The sequence below is a fragment of the Chanos chanos genome, chromosome 3 (genome assembly GCF_902362185.1).
Source record: "Chanos chanos chromosome 3, fChaCha1.1, whole genome shotgun sequence".
Taxonomy (NCBI): Eukaryota; Metazoa; Chordata; class Actinopteri; order Gonorynchiformes; family Chanidae; genus Chanos; species Chanos chanos.
The window spans coordinates 5,272,631-5,288,248 of record NC_044497.1 but is presented as its reverse complement, the minus strand read 5'-3'; the positions used below and the strand labels follow the sequence as shown (position 1 = coordinate 5,288,248).

Sequence of the window (15,618 nt, the reverse complement as noted above, 5' to 3'; positions counted from 1 at the left end):
CAGAGGAAACTGGATTCAGTTATCTTAGATACGTATTAAGCCATCATCCAAGACAAAATTTTTTTCCACATTTTTATTTTTTGAGCTTCGAATACGTCGTCACAAGAGCAGAGAATGAAAACCACGAACACCGCTCACCCATACAGTCAATACACGACAATACAGCAAAAAAAAAAAAAAAAACCCAGAGAGAAAAACAACACTCTTTTAGAAAACAACGAAGACAACAGAAAACAACGTGGGCATCATGAACATGAGTCGCCCCCGCAATAAATATATTCACTCTATATTTAATCTGCTAAAGTAATTACGTCGCTCAGTTTTCTGTACAGATGGATAAATGAATGATAATTACATCAACATCATTTTTTTTTTCATGGTGTCTCCAACAATGGGGATTTGAGAGAATGAAGTTAAACAAATGGGTAAAGGGGAACAAAAGGGGACAGTGCTAGGTGAGACCACAACTTTCTCTGTCTCTCTCTCTCTGTCTCTCTCTCACACACTCACTCACACACACACACACACACACACACACACACACACACAGAGACTCACAATGGAACAGGTCAAGTACCGTGCGTGGGGTCCATATAGGGTTTAACTGGTTTAAGTAGTATCAACACAATGTAAACACAGAACAATGGAATGTGTGTCCGCGGACTCGGGCGAACCGCCGACAGGTAGACAGATGGACCGACGGATTTTTTTGAGGGAGGGTGGAGATTTTGGGATGCACTGCCCCCCGTGAAGAGGTCAGAGGTCGGGGAGTGAGGGGACGGGGGAGGAATTCAGTCTTCCAGGGTGCGGAAGGCGTTCTGCATGTCCTCCAGGAGCTGGGCGTAGTCGGCCTTGATCTTGGCCTCACCCTCCTTCACTGGGTCCTAAACGACAAAGACAGAGACAGAGAGTGAGTCTGTGTGTGTGTGTGTGTGATAACCTGGAGGGGGAGGGGGGGGGAGGAATCAACATTTCTTGCCAATTCGTTTGTATTTTAATGATTAACTGTAAAGATGGAGAATAAAGATTACTCTATCAGTTGGTCAGGTCGCTCAATGGTTCAGTGTTTATCCCACACACCCTTGTTCACGTCAGTAATTATTCTGCATTTCCACTTGCCAGCAGATGCTTCTAGAACACCTACAGAAGTCCGTGGTAAGAACTAGCTCAGTTCGGCGGCTCAACGGTATTTTCCAAACGTAAACGTTGCGTTAGTCGTTCTCGAGCACTTTTAGGTCAGCGTTTGGTTTTTTTGTCCCCCCCCCCCCCCAATCGTTTCAACATCACGGAGGTGATCTCAGTGACGATATATCTCACCTCACGTCTCCGGTTTTGAAGGATCTTAATTTAAATTAAAAAAAAAAACAAAACACTGTAAGCACCTTAAACTTCATGGAGCTGATCCTGTAGAGAATCTCTCCCATGTGCTCGCGGATGATGGCCCAGGTGATCTTGTTGTCGCTCTGGGCGGTGGTCTCCACGGCGTGCCGCGCCGCGTCGTAGAACGCGATCATGTTAGACAGGATGCCCACGGTCTTATAGAACGGACAGAACCTAGACCACAGATGAACCATTTGGTCAGTACATTGGGGTGTGGACGTAAGAATTTTTGCCAACATATGCTGATGGTGTGTGTGTGTGTGTGTGTGTGCGCGGTACCTATCATAGGGAGTGTATCCGTTCTGCTGCAGAAAGTCATCCTTGATCAGTTTGGCCACTTCCAGTGTGATCTTGTCAGTTTCAGCCAATGAGGCCTGAATAAAAAACAAACAAAAACAAAAACAAAAACAAACAGAGAGCCAGTGAGCACTCTACATCTATATCCATCTTTGACTGTACCATCGCAGGGAGACAGAATATAACATCCAAACTGCAGTCCACAGTCTATTAAAACATTTAAACAAACAAGCATGCACACACACACACACACACACACACACACTCAAACACACTCACCTTGCCGACCAGCTGTACAATTTCGGCCAGGTCCTCCTCCTCCTGTAGGATCTCCTTGGCTTTGGTGCGGAGCGGAACAAACTCGGGGAAGTGCTTGTCGTAGTATTCATCCAGGGCTCGCGTGTATTTACTGTAACTGATTAGCCAGTTCACGGACGGGAAATGTTTTCTCTGAGCCAGCTTCTTATCCAGACCCCAGAACACCTGAGAGAGAGAGAGAGAGAGAGGGAGGGAGAGAGAGGTGAGGATGAACAGATGAACTAGAGTGTGTGAATGACTATGAGGTTAAATGAGCACAAATGTGTGTGTTTATTTACCTGTACAATACCCAGAGTGGCTGAGGTCACTGGATCAGAGAAATCACCACCAGGGGGCGAGACACTGCAATTAAACAACACTGTATTTATTAGATTTCATAAAATAAACACATATCATTATATTAATAAGCTAATACATTATCATGAAAAGCATTTGTTGTAATCTTATTAAAGACTTGGTTAAGGAAGATCCTTCGTGAGGCGTTATAAAATACTGATGACGGGTGCAATTTCTAGTGGTTTTAGGGGAAAGGGCTCCCTCTAGTGTTGGCAAAGTGTACTCACGCCCCCACAATGCTCACGCTTCCCTCTCTCTCTGGGTTACCGAGACATTTCACCCGACCGGCACGCTCATAGAACGAGGCCAGACGAGCGCCCAGGTAAGCAGGATAACCGCTATCTGTGGTGCACACACACAAAACACAGAGTTGTGAATTAAGCCAGTGTATTAAAGGACAAAGGTTTGTTTTGCAAAAGGAGACACTAATTTAGAGTGTAAAAAAAAAGCCTTCAGAGTTTAGTTGCTGATTACAGACTGGATTATTCTCCCACACTAGAGGTTCTGAAATCTCTTAAATGTCCTTTGTGGTGAACACGGTGCTACGTCTGACGGTTTCTTTCGACTGTGATGACTTAATGCTTCTGCCCAGCAGGGGGCGCACTCACCAGCGGGCATCTCAGCCAGACGGCCAGAGATCTCCCTAAGGGCTTCGGCCCATCGAGAGGTGGAGTCAGCCATCATACTGACGTTATAACCCATGTCTCTGAAGTACTCGGACAGAGTGATTCCTAGAGAGAGAGGGAAAGAGAGAGAGAGAGAGAGTGAAACATACACATGGGCATTATGTTGTGTAGATTTCTAAAGGAGTCAGTGCTATTCCTTGGACCGGAATGGGGATCTGCTGGTGCTTCTGAGAGAATTTCTCATTGTGAGATCATCTTGACTTGTGCTGTGAGGCAGTTGCTGATTGGTTGGCACCTGTGTAAATGGAGGCCTCTCTGGCAGCCACAGGCATGTTGGAAGTGTTGGCCACCAGAGCTGTTCTCTTCATAATACTCTCCACCTTCCCGTCCACTTCCATGGTCAGCTATTGGACAAGGAAGGTGTCAGTCACACTGAACTCAATAACAGTCGGACAGCGGTGGGCGGGACAACATCATTATGACGTCACAGTTCCACTCACCTCAGGAAAATCACGAAGTACTTCTGACATCTCGTTTCCACGCTCTCCACACCCTACGTAGATAATGACGTCACTGTTGGAGTATTTGGACAGAGACTGGGAAATCACCGTTTTCCCGCATCCAAAAGCTCCGGGGATGGCTGTAGTTCCACCCTGCACACACCTGGTCACACACACACACACACACACACACAGAGACACAGTGATCAAGTTACACAGGTGTGTGAGAAGAAAAGCCTGTCAGATGAGTATCCAGTACAGTGCAAACACAAATGTAAAGAAATAAATACATGCACCTTTTACACACACACACACACACACACACGTGGGACTCACGGGAAGAGGGCATCCAGCACTCTCTGGCCAGTCAGAAGAGGATGATTGGCGGGCAGTTTCTCGGTGACGGGTCTCACCTGTCGCACGGGCCACACCTGAACCATGGAGAACTTCTCCTTCACGCCCTCAAACTCCAGCTCCAACACCACATCCTGAGAAAGACACACACACACACACACACACACACACAGAGACAAATAAAACCCCACACGCTCACATTAGCAGTCAGACGTAAATTGTTTATTTATTTATTTATTATTTATTTATTTATGGACCTCAGTTTATTTTAATAACTCATATTTAATAACTTAATATTCATATGTCACTCATAAGTATTTTACTGGAGTAACAATGACAAACACTGCTACATATTAAAATGATATTGCATCATTCCAACACGTCAATACGTTTGCAGATTATGCACACGGTGTCGAGCTTACCGAGACGTCGTAGTTACCAGGGGGGGCCACATAGGTGACAGTGCCTCTGTTCCGTGGGGGGAGCATGATCTTATGCTTAATGAGGGAGTTCTCAAGCACCATGCCATAAATATCACCTCCGGTGATATGACTGCCGACCTGGAGCGCACAGAAACACACACACACACACACACACAAAGACAAACACAAACACAAACACGAACACAGCCAGACAGGGAAATTAATGACTGACTGAATACTCAACTAATCATCCACATCTCTCTGCAGCGTATCTTTATGATTTCACCTCTACAGACAGACTTCTATTGAAACTGGGCTTGGATATTCTTTCTAGTCCAGTTCTAGTAACCCCCCCCCCCCCCCCCCCCCACAATTAACTGAGCGAGATCTCAGAGAATAGGTCACATGATGCAACTCGTTAGTACTCGGAGATTTTAAAAAACAAAACAAAAGAAAAAACCACCGCTGTGAGGACGGTCGGTTGTTTCTCTTCCCTGAGGACTCTGTACTTACTCTCAGATTTTTGGAGGGGGAGAATTCCCATTTGAGGTCTCTGTTCAGGGCCCCCACGTTAATTCCCCTGGGGATGTAGATGCTCTGGGTAGTGTCGTTGATGTCCTTTAGGGGGCGCTGGATACCATCAAAGATGGAGCCCATGATTCCCGGGCCCAGCTCCACCGACAGCGGCTTTCCAGTACGGAGCACTGGGTCGCCCACGCTCACACCAGCTGCACTGGGCTCAGGAAAAAAATAAAACTTCACGGGACACACACACATGCAGACGCACACACACACAGCGGTCTATGTCCAGTGAGTTAGGGGCGGAAAATTGTCAGGTGTTAATGAGTAAGCTCAGTTTGATTTTAACTGGGAGTGGTTATTAGTTCAAAAGAAAAGACAGTGTTACAAAGAGTTTTTATATTGTCAGATACAGACTGTATTGTCAGTAGATGTAAGTGTGAGTAGTGCAGTGTGTGTATCTCATTATATAAGCGCATTATATGGGTGCTTTTGTGAGAGATGCTGGCATAGTGGTGTGTGTGAGACTGTTCAGAGACACGTGTGTGTGTGTGTGTGTGTGTTTAGAGACATTCTTGTGTGTGTGTGAGTGTTCAGAGACACGTCTGTCTGTATGTGTGCTGGTGGTGGTGGTGTGTGTGTGTGTGTGTGTGTGTGTGTGTGTGTGTGTGTTCAGAGATCCTGGTGTGTGTGTGCAATGCCCAGCAGTAGGATACAGGTCTCCTCATACACCTGAATGGTCGCCATGTCTCCCTCCAGTCTGATAATCTCTCCCACCAGTTCACTGTGCCCCACACGCACCAGTTCATACATAGCAGCTCCTGCCATGCTGGAGGCCGTCACCACTGCGCACACACACACACACAAAATGACATCAGAAGGCAGCACACACTGGGGCAGATCTCAACTGTGCAGCAAAAACCTCAATGTAACTGTGACATAAATGTAGTTAAGAGCAGAGCTATGGGGTATATTCTAATACACTAATATTTCACAGAGGATAATTAAAAAAAAAAAAAAAAACCGTCAGAGAGTGAAACGACGCAGTGTGGTACTGACCAGGTCCAGACACTCCGTGCACGTAACCGAACTGACTCTCCCTTTCCTCATCCCGGATCTTCGGCAGCTTAGAGAAGTCCATCCTGAACGTATTTCCCTGGACAAGAAACACACACACACATACACACACACACAGAGAGAGGGACCAAAACAGGTTACAGACTGATTTTATAACATCATTTTATCACTGATTTTATTACAAGCGCATACACACACACACACACACACACACGACAAAACAAACTTCAGCGAATTCACTTTATTCCAAAACCACTGGGTGACCCTCAAAACGTTGAATGAAATCCGTCTGGGAGTTTTTCCCTAACCCTGATTTAACAGGTGTGATGGGACCCCCGCAGGGGCGGGGCGCGGCGGGGCGTGATGTCACTGAGTCAGGGTTCAGTCGAACAGCCCACAGCCTGCGGCAGGCTCTCTGAAGAGAAAACTCGCACTGGGGTTAATGGATAAATGTCATCTGCACTTCATTGATCTGACGTATGATGTCCATCTGATGTGTGACATTTTCAGCACAACTTCCTGCCGCGCCCCCAAACACAAACACAAACACATACACATACACATACACATTCACATACACATACACATACACAAACACAAACACTCCCTCTGCAGCATCTCCAGTAAGCCTTTGTTTGTGAGTCTGCGACAATGCATTTCTATCTTCTCAGCCTGAAAATCCAGATTTGTGTCATATATAAAAACAAGCAAACAAACAAACAAACAAAAAATATTTTGTTTTGGTTATCCTCTTGTATAGAAGTTCTAAAAAAATGTTTTGTTATTTCAAAGGTGACCTTATTTTTGCAAACACAGGTAACACCACTGCACATAGCTACGTAGCAAATCCACTTATGTTTGATGTTTAATGGTCTCCATCTCAGCGGATGAGGGTGTGATGATTTCACCTTGAGCAGGGGTAAAACCACTGACCCACTGACTGACTGAAACAGTAGCCCTGAAGTGCTAACGTGTGTGCCCAGCGGCTAGCGTGTGTGTTGAATCAGAGGGAGAGAGCGGTTTTCCCCGCGGTGCTGTGCTGTTCTTGACTAGCTCACCTCCACAACGAGAGCATGACATGCTAACGTTGTCAAAGTGCTGAGTGCTGACGGTAGGCTCAGCGATGTCTTGCTCTGAGCACTGAGACCATATGACATCAGACACCGAAATGGTTTAGCGTTTATTGTCAGTGCGGCGTAACCATGGAGATGTGCGTGTGCGGTCATATTAGTCTGCGCTACAGTCAGCCTTCCAAATAAGTCACGATCCTACTATAACCTGACACAGATATGTTTTCCTTCTCTCTCTCTCTCTCTCTCTCTCTCTCTTCCTCCCTCTCTCTCTCCCTCTCTCCCTCCCTCTTTCCCTCTCCCTCTCTCCCTCTCTCCCTCCCTCTTTCCCTCTCCCTCTCTCCCTCTCTGAGAAGAGACTGCCCACTCTGATGTTCTAGGAGGATTACAGGGAATCCTCAGCAGCACTACGCTCCGCTTACACACACACACACACACACACACACAGGCACACACACACAGGCACACACACACGCGCGCGCGCGCAAGCATGGCTAAGCTCCTCTCCTCTACATGCTGACACATGCCGGCAAACACACAGAATAACTCTTGCTTTTGCTCTTTCTCTTTCGTTCTCTCTCACACATACACACACACACACACACACACGTTGTTCCCCAAAGACAGGAGGACAGGGTGCGGAGGTGTCGTGAGCGTCACAAAATCAGTTTCAGCATTAACATGCAGGCAGCCTCACATCTCCAGACAGCGTAAGGTGTTAAGACGGGCCCTTCATCAATCATTTAACGGGAAGCACAACACACACACACACTCGCACAAATAAACACACACATCATTCACTCCGGTGACCTTTTGTCCTTCTCCAATGTAAACACTAAGCTCCAGAAGGCCCAAAAGAGACAGGCCACTTTACGGAGAGTAGCTCCCCCCTCTGACCCTCACTGGAACTGCATAATGACAAGCTAATCAAACATTTAAAATGTGACGTTGGGTTTTCCCTTCATTCAGACAATGGATTTTACACTGTACAAATACAAAAAATGGGAACACAGCTATGATACATTACAGTGGTTCTAAACATACCCATTTTTATCAGAACATTGATTATGTATAAATATTAACTACAAATTCTTTTTTTTTTTTTTTTTAAAGAGTTAAATTTCCAAAATACTGAGACTATTGCCTGATGCAGTGCTGACTCGCATCCTAGTGACTTCCAGCCAATAAAGGTGGCGTCATCTTTTGTTATTTTCTTTTCTTTTCTTTTCTCATCTCAAACTGTCACTTCATCCATTGGTGAAAGAGGAGATACGTTTCATCAAACAATGAATTAAATTATTACAACAATAAAATATTATGTCATTAACGTGTCTGTCTGTTTGTGCTCTTGAGTGACGTGGAGCGTTCGACCCAATGCCCTGTCCCTGGCTAGAGCGAACCGCAGAGTGAATGAGCCCAGCGTTCCGATCCTCGACAGCACTGACATACACGAGTCTAAATCGGCGGATCGTTTGACGAATGGCGTGAGACACGGGTCACACGGTCTGACTGACTGAGGAAGTGGGAGTGGGGAAGAAGTGAGGGAAAAACAGACGCTTGAGTAATTCTGGGAAATCTGACCGTGATCATGCCTCGGTGTATCACCAGTGTGTGTGTGTGTGTGTGTGTGTGTGTGTGTGAGCAGAAATAGCCAGCAGTGGTTTGGGTCTGCAGTGGCAAATGTTTCACGGATTTTGTCTAATTCAAGGGCACACAAGTCAGGCCCTTCCGTCCAGACGTTTTGGGTTGGAATTCACCATTTGCTAAACGACTCTGATTATTTGAGGAATTTTCATAACCGTTTCTCAGGTAAAAGAAAATGCCCTGCCTAGACTAACAGTGCAATAATGACGGTTGGAAGAGGGGGAATAAAAAGCAGCTAAAGTCAACAACCTTCAAGGACCAGACTGATGCTAACATAGTATACACCTTAAGGCTGAGTCACACACGCACAAACAAACAAACACACACACACACACACAAACCCACTGCTGATGGTAAACTAAGCTCAGATAGGCCATGTGATATCTTAACACCGCAGCACTTACCTTTGCTATAATCCGGGACAACAAAGAGACCACTAAAATGTGCAGCACAGTAAAATCCAACACTGATTTTTTTTTTGTCCCCCCTAGACCTCACGAGACAATCACCAATTGGGCGTTGAATGAAAGCAGGAACTGGCATGAACTTAAAGCTTTTTTATGTTCGCTTACTCAAGACATCACATGACACTCACATGACAATAGGACTCGTACAGCCTCCTTTAAGCGTCTAATATGAAAACGACAAGATGTATTAACGAGTTCTGACTGAAATTAAGAAACACATATTTGCCGCAGTAACACGAAAATTCCACATTAGATCGTGGAAGTGAGGAGGTCGTGACAGGTGCAGAATGCGGCTCTAACAAGCTCGTGCTAATTACCGAGCTCGAAAAGATAACTCACACAGTTACACTCAAGACGTAAGGTTCCTTCACTGACAGCTCTCATGCTGTATCTAACGAAACGAGGTTCAGTTATGAATTAGATCCTGGAATTTCAATGGTTATTTCAATACTGCAGTAAACAGCGTACAACGTGAAGGCTTTAGATCTAAATTTTTGCAATCAATCCACGTCTCCCTAACGTTGAGATATTCTTCATTTAACATATTTCATTTACCATCCTTTTTTTACAGAATTGAATTTCACGAGCTTGTCAGGCCCAAAAATCCTTAGCGATTCATCCACTTATCATCGTCTTGTCTAAAACAACTATCTAAGTGACCTAGCTAGGATGATTCTAGTCATGCTCAAGCATTGTGTGTTTTATAGCCTAAAACGCAAGATTAATCTCGAAACAACCGCGAATCGTCAAGGTTATATGTATTAAGTAACGTTATCGAGCAGAAAATTCAATGGTTGGCAAGCAGTCGTGAGGTGAACAATTTGACGCAAGGATAATGCTGGTAAGCTTTATAAAAAGGATAGCCAAATAATAAAAAGCGGTAATGTGCTATTGATTTCACTTATTATGATTTACGTGTGCATAGACTACAAATTACAATTAGAATATATTTAATAATTAAAAAAAAAAACATGGTACCTTTTCAGATGAAAACGATCCAGTATCCTGATTCTGCCTGCAGAAACAACGAAGAGCCAACAGTAATGGAAGAGTCAGCTGACTTCATTGACTCGGAGTCCACAGAGGAGACGGAAGCGACTACCATTTTGGATCGAAGCAAGCTCATCAACATACGAGAGAAAACTATGCCTCTTTTTCCGTCCTCAGCCCCACAGTTACACTGCAGAGTAACTTAAGTGTGCCGACATTAAAATATATACATAAATAGTCATAATTCGTTTAAGCAAACAAATCTTTACAAGAGGCAGTAGTATGGATCCTCATCAAACATGTGATTTGATGCTGGCTGAATGCGAAACTTGAGCGACGTTTCGAGTTCTTTTTTAAATGAAATATCTTGGACGTATGTGGAGCCAAAATGGCTGATCGCTGATTTCTAAGCATGTCGGGATACTGGAGGTTCGTCGTGCTCAGTACAGTAAAGCATAAAGCTGGGTTACAGAAAGAAAGATGACAGTGTATTAATTTGCAAGGGTTTAATAAGACAGTGTCACCAGTAGTTTGGAAAATTGTGTAGAATACGATCATGATGACGTGCAACTGAGACATCCATCTAAGATATAAGATAGCTATATGAGAGCTACTGATGGAATCCCTGCTAAAGTGCATCTTTCAACCACTCTGTAATTGTGCAAAAGAACGAGAGATTGTGTTTTATTTTCTATACATTCCATGCACAAGTGACGGGCGGGCTGCACCACTTTCCGCAGTTTATACGACTTATAGACAATTTTCGGGGTGCACCAATACAGTAAATGCTTTTAAGATCGCTTCTTGCAAAGTAAATGCAAGGGGGGTTATATGACGTGACTGTGGCAGCTATCGAATACGTCAAAGTTCGTGTATATACCACTCATAAAACCATTGGTGTTTTTTATAGGATGAAATAATTCCGTTAATATGTAATTCTATGGTATTACATTTATAAATGCGTGATTTTAAAATTAAATGTTAGGGGCATTATTGCGGTCGAAGGAGTGGATATTGCAAGGGGTCAGAGTTGACAGTACTCTTAGAGCTGTGGAGGGAGTGTAGAGGCTGCTTGTTAGCCAGTGTGCTAGCAACATACATGTGGACGGTACAGCGGGAGGGTGCATAGCCCGGACTCAGCTATAAATTTCCATTTGGATTGTAAAATACTGACGACATTATTCGTATATCAAACAATAAGTAACTTCTGTTCAACATGAAAGGGTGAGTGGCCACGTTCTGATATATCTATTCACCACGAGTAAAGTTTTTCTCCTCTCTTTTTTTCATCGGGGGGGGGGGCGGGGGAGTTGGTTGCAATGCTAGCTAGGTCTCTGCGCGGTTGGGGAAAAGAATCTGCCAACGACAGCACCATAATGTTCTGACTCGTTATTCAGGACTTGACATAGAATAGCATTGAGTCATTTCGACTACAGATGTCATTGATGTGTATCTGCCTTCATCCTTTTGGATGAGATTTGGTTAAATGTGGTCCATCAAGTTTGTTACCGTACATCGTGTGGCGAATATAAATTCGAATTTGTTGAGTCAGACTTTGAATAGCTAGCTAGCTAGTCGGCTAGCTAACCATGCCTCTCTGCTTCAGACCAGGGGGTATTAGTTACTTGTCCTCCACAAAGTCAGTTTCTTTGTTAACTCGCGTTGCTTTCTTGACTATCTTGTATTCCGCATGGCAGTTATCTGCGTGTTTGTGCGGAAATAATATTAGCCAGTTTAAGTTAAGCACATGTTCTGTTTTAGCTTTTGGGTTACCCCCAAAGCTAGGTTAAACAGCAAACCTGTTCCCGAAACTGTCTGCGAACTGTTGCCTTAGCTAGCTAGCGTTGCATTTGGCTGGTTACATAGTTAGTGCTGGTTGTCAAATCACATCTGGATGGTTAAGAGTTTGATACACTACTGTTACTGTTTAAGTGTGTTAAAGTAACCCTGGTGCTTACATTTATGTAGACGAACTGAATGATGCATGGTAGCTTCTTGAGAGAGCAAGGCACCAGTTATGTGTCTGTAGCTTAAATACTTTTGAGGCACGTTAGCCAAAGTTAGCTTGTTGCCTAGCCAGGTGCTAGCTGGCAGTACCTAAATAGTTTTGCCGGTCGTTAACTTTTGTTAACTAGCTAGCTACGACCGTTATGCTTTTTGTTCGAAGTATACAACAGTTTAATCTTCTAACTGTTGAAGGCAAATCGGGAGTGTCATAGATCATCATTTCAAACGTGTCATTTACGGTATGCTCAAAAATTAAACAACTATTAGAGAGTAAGTGTGTTGAGTGAACATTAGCCTAGTAAATGCGTTGATTAACCTCAGTTGGTTTCGGGTGGGTTGTTGAACTTTACTTCTATCTACTCTCGGTGTAGGTCGCGCTTGAAAGGTTTATTGAGGTCAAGATTCGTTTTTTTTGTTTGTTTGTTTTGGGGTTTTTTTGTTTTGTTTTTTTTTGAAGGTTTAGACTCATTGCGTTGGAAGGCCAAATGACACCATGTAGACCCAATAGGTGTCCATTTACTCTCCTGCTACTCTGTCCTGTCGGTGGCTGCCTAAGTGACGGTGAATACACGTGACTAGCAGCTGTTGTGTGGCGGACTAGAAGCTTTGCATGAAGGCATCCTATAAATACCTCCGGCGTGCCACTGCCGGGGTCATTTGAAGGCAACGAGACAGGCTCACGGAGGGCACCGCAACACTTTGGCGCTCAAAGTGATAGGACAGCTTCGGGGACTGGGTGTTTATTTAATAAGTATTTTTATTGTTTGGCAGAGGTGTATAAGTTAGCACGTAATTGGGGCTCTACTGTTGGGCTCTCGGGGGCAGGAAGCAGTGTTAGTGCCATTAGTAGTAGAGAGATCAGAAACACATGTTTAGTTGATACCAGAGCAGGTTTAGATCTTACAGAAAGGAAGAACACCTCACATTAAATGAGGTGAATGAATGGTCAATTAAGAAAGAAATGTTGGTATGACGGTTCCTGATGACTGGAATACAGGAACAGCGTTTCAGTGGAGTGCAGGGGTCAGCAAAGCAATAATTGGACAAGTTACTTTCCTCCAAAATGACTGTATAGCTTGGTTATAGGACATTCTGAGTTTTCTGATGTGACTCGTTCATTCATTCAGAATGGACTTTGAGTGTACGTTCTGTTGGTTGACCGCTCTGATTTTGTTCCAGTAGCCGGATCGAGCTGGGAGATGTTACGCCACACAACATTAAGCAGCTGAAGCGTCTCAACCAAGTCATCTTCCCCGTCAGCTACAATGACAAATTCTACAAGGATGTCTTGGAGGTCGGGGAGCTTGCCAAGCTAGGTATGTCCCTCGGCCATCTGGCTGCGCTCATGACACTGGCAGAGGAGTTGGGAATGATCTTCAGAACTATTTTTAAATCAGGCGGCGGTAATGAAAGTTAAACTAGAAGTGTGTGGATATCTCACGCTATCCGTGAATAGAGCCAGCACCCTTAATCACAGAGAGATAAGGCTTTTTTTTTTTGTTTGTTTGTCATGTGTAACTCTGTTTTCCCTTGTCTCTCTTGCAGCGTACTTCAATGACATCGCTGTGGGTGCCGTGTGCTGTAGAGTAGACCACTCTCAGAACCAGAAGAGACTGTACATCATGACGCTCGGTTGCCTAGCACCCTACCGCAGACTCGGCATTGGTAAGTGCCCCCCCCCCCAATCATCAGCCAAAAGTTTCTGTGTAGTTAGCTCATCAAATGAAAGACGCTGTCTCTGTTCTGTGTTCAGTTCTTTGAGTTAACGAGCACATGTAGCGATAAATTCCCTTGGAGACTATGAAAGTGAGTGTGGGGGGGGGGAAACATATAAAGATGTCTGGTACTTTCGTGAACACGTCTCTCTGTCATTCACTCAGTAAATATCCGGTGAATCTGGAACCGCCTCTCAACACGTGACCACAGCACAATCCAGTTTTTTGAGAGCTTATGTCGTTCACGATATCTGGGCTTCGTTTTTATGCAGACACGCTTCATATGTTAGTCCTGTGTGTGTTATCTTGGCAGTACCTGTACACGTTAATGAAAGATGGTAATCGGCTGTTTTGTGTTTGAAGGAACGAAGATGCTGAACCATGTGCTGAACATCTGCGAGAAGGATGGTACATTTGACAACATCTACCTGTAAGTGTCTGCAGGCATTTCAATGACTTGGCCCCTTCTGTTTTCTAATTAACAGTGTGAACTGTGCACAGTTATTAAACATGATGTTACTTTGCGTTGTTTAGTTTAACATTTGTATTACAATGTGAGGATAAAGTTCAGCTTATTTATGTTTTGTGTTTTTTTTTTGTTTGTTTTTTTTCCCCCCTGCCTTCAGTCATGTGCAGATAAGCAACGAGTCTGCAATCGACTTCTATCAAAAGTTTGGGTTTGAGATCATCGAGACGAAAAAGAACTATTACAAGAGGATAGAACCAGCAGACGCCCATGTTCTTCAGAAGAGCCTGCGCAGCCCATGTGCGCCCCCTGCAGGAGAGCTGCAGAAGGCAGAGTAAGGGGGCGGAGCAATTATAGTCACAGTGGTGTTGCCCCGCCCCCCCAAACAGAACTCTGACAGATGCCCCAGGGTTGACAAATTCACCACTTTCTTCAACGGACGTTAAAATGAGAAAAAAAGTTCAAGAAACCGTTGCTGCATTTTATTTTGCAAAAAAAAAGAAAAAAAAAAACAATTCAAAACCAAGTCCCCATGTTTTTGCTTTTCTTTCATTTTTCTTCCTTTTGTTCATTTAGACATTTGAAATTAAAAACGGAGGTGTTCAAAGAGAGAATCCAAAAATGCTCCGAATAGCTGCTGACCTCTTTCTGATTAGACCCGGCAAAAGGTTACTGTGTTTTTTGCGAAGCATACTGTGCATTTTGTTTAAAATTGTTAAAAGTTAAGGGGGCATGTCTTTGTTGTTTGGACAGAACAATAGGACTTCAGAGGGAAAATCTTTTACAAAGTAGAACTATCGGTTGCCAAGAGATGCCCCCAGCTGGCAGCCTCGGAGCGACGCTTTGAATCGTCATGGTGACACGTGGGAAAATTCTCTGAGCTCCATTCTTCACCACCTGAGCCCCCAAGGACACATGGGAATAGATTCTTGGTGGTTGAGACTTCCTGTTTCTTTTTTTCTGGCAATATGCAACGTGTGAGCTTTGCATGCGATGAGATGACTCCTCACGATGTCGACCTTCTCGATCGAATTCCGAGGCTCGTCCAGAGAGGAGATGGCGCAAAGCAACCCTCCCCCCCCTCCCCTCCATGGAGCGGGAGAGCAGGAAAACGGTTTCAGGGTGAAAGAGAGATTGGGAGGAGTCGACTCCACTCTTGTCTCTGAAAGTTTTTTGTCTCTCTAGCCCATTATTTAATAACCCCTCAGATTTGTTTGGGTTTTTTTGTTTTTGTTCTGTTTTTTTTACCTAAATGCTGATTGGTTCAGGGCTACTCCTGGGGTTGGTACACAAACTGCAAGGCAAGGCCTGCAGGCTTTCAGTGTTGAGAGGGTTGGGTTTTTTTTTTGTTTGTTTTGTTTTGGGGTTTTTTTTGGAAAGGTTGGGAGGTTAGCCCTTGGGCACAAACTTCTATGTGGATTGTAAGAGTT

The 15,618-nt window shown here is 44.3% G+C and overlaps 2 protein-coding genes across 3 annotated transcripts; one reads left to right on the top strand and one right to left on the bottom strand.

The window, feature by feature from the left end:
• Positions 1-82: 82 nt before the first annotated feature.
• Positions 83-10,050, bottom strand: atp6v1ab (ATPase H+ transporting V1 subunit Ab). The gene is made up of 15 exons (XM_030769598.1): positions 9,989-10,050; positions 5,812-5,908; positions 5,469-5,597; positions 4,747-4,961; positions 4,234-4,371; positions 3,794-3,945; positions 3,458-3,620; positions 3,253-3,361; positions 2,940-3,062; positions 2,559-2,673; positions 2,274-2,337; positions 1,957-2,160; positions 1,660-1,754; positions 1,383-1,554; positions 83-884 (listed from the first exon to the last, which is right to left on the bottom strand). The coding sequence occupies exons 2-15, from the start codon at positions 5,891-5,893 to the stop codon at positions 792-794; spliced, it is 1,854 nt and encodes a 617-aa protein (XP_030625458.1). The 5' UTR covers positions 5,894-5,908; positions 9,989-10,050; the 3' UTR covers positions 83-791.
• A 1,021-nt stretch (positions 10,051-11,071) lies between these two features.
• Positions 11,072-14,688, top strand: naa50 (N-alpha-acetyltransferase 50, NatE catalytic subunit). Of its 2 annotated transcripts, none has more exons than XM_030769614.1 (5): positions 11,072-11,224; positions 13,190-13,323; positions 13,553-13,672; positions 14,086-14,152; positions 14,349-14,688. In XM_030769614.1, exons 1-5 carry the CDS (start codon positions 11,217-11,219, stop codon positions 14,524-14,526), a joined length of 507 nt encoding a protein of 168 aa, XP_030625474.1. In that variant the 5' UTR covers positions 11,072-11,216; the 3' UTR covers positions 14,527-14,688. The 2 variants fall into 2 exon arrangements, with proteins under 2 accessions (XP_030625474.1, XP_030625473.1); XM_030769613.1 differs by having other exon boundaries at positions 13,187-13,323.
• Positions 14,689-15,618: the final 930 nt, after the last annotated feature.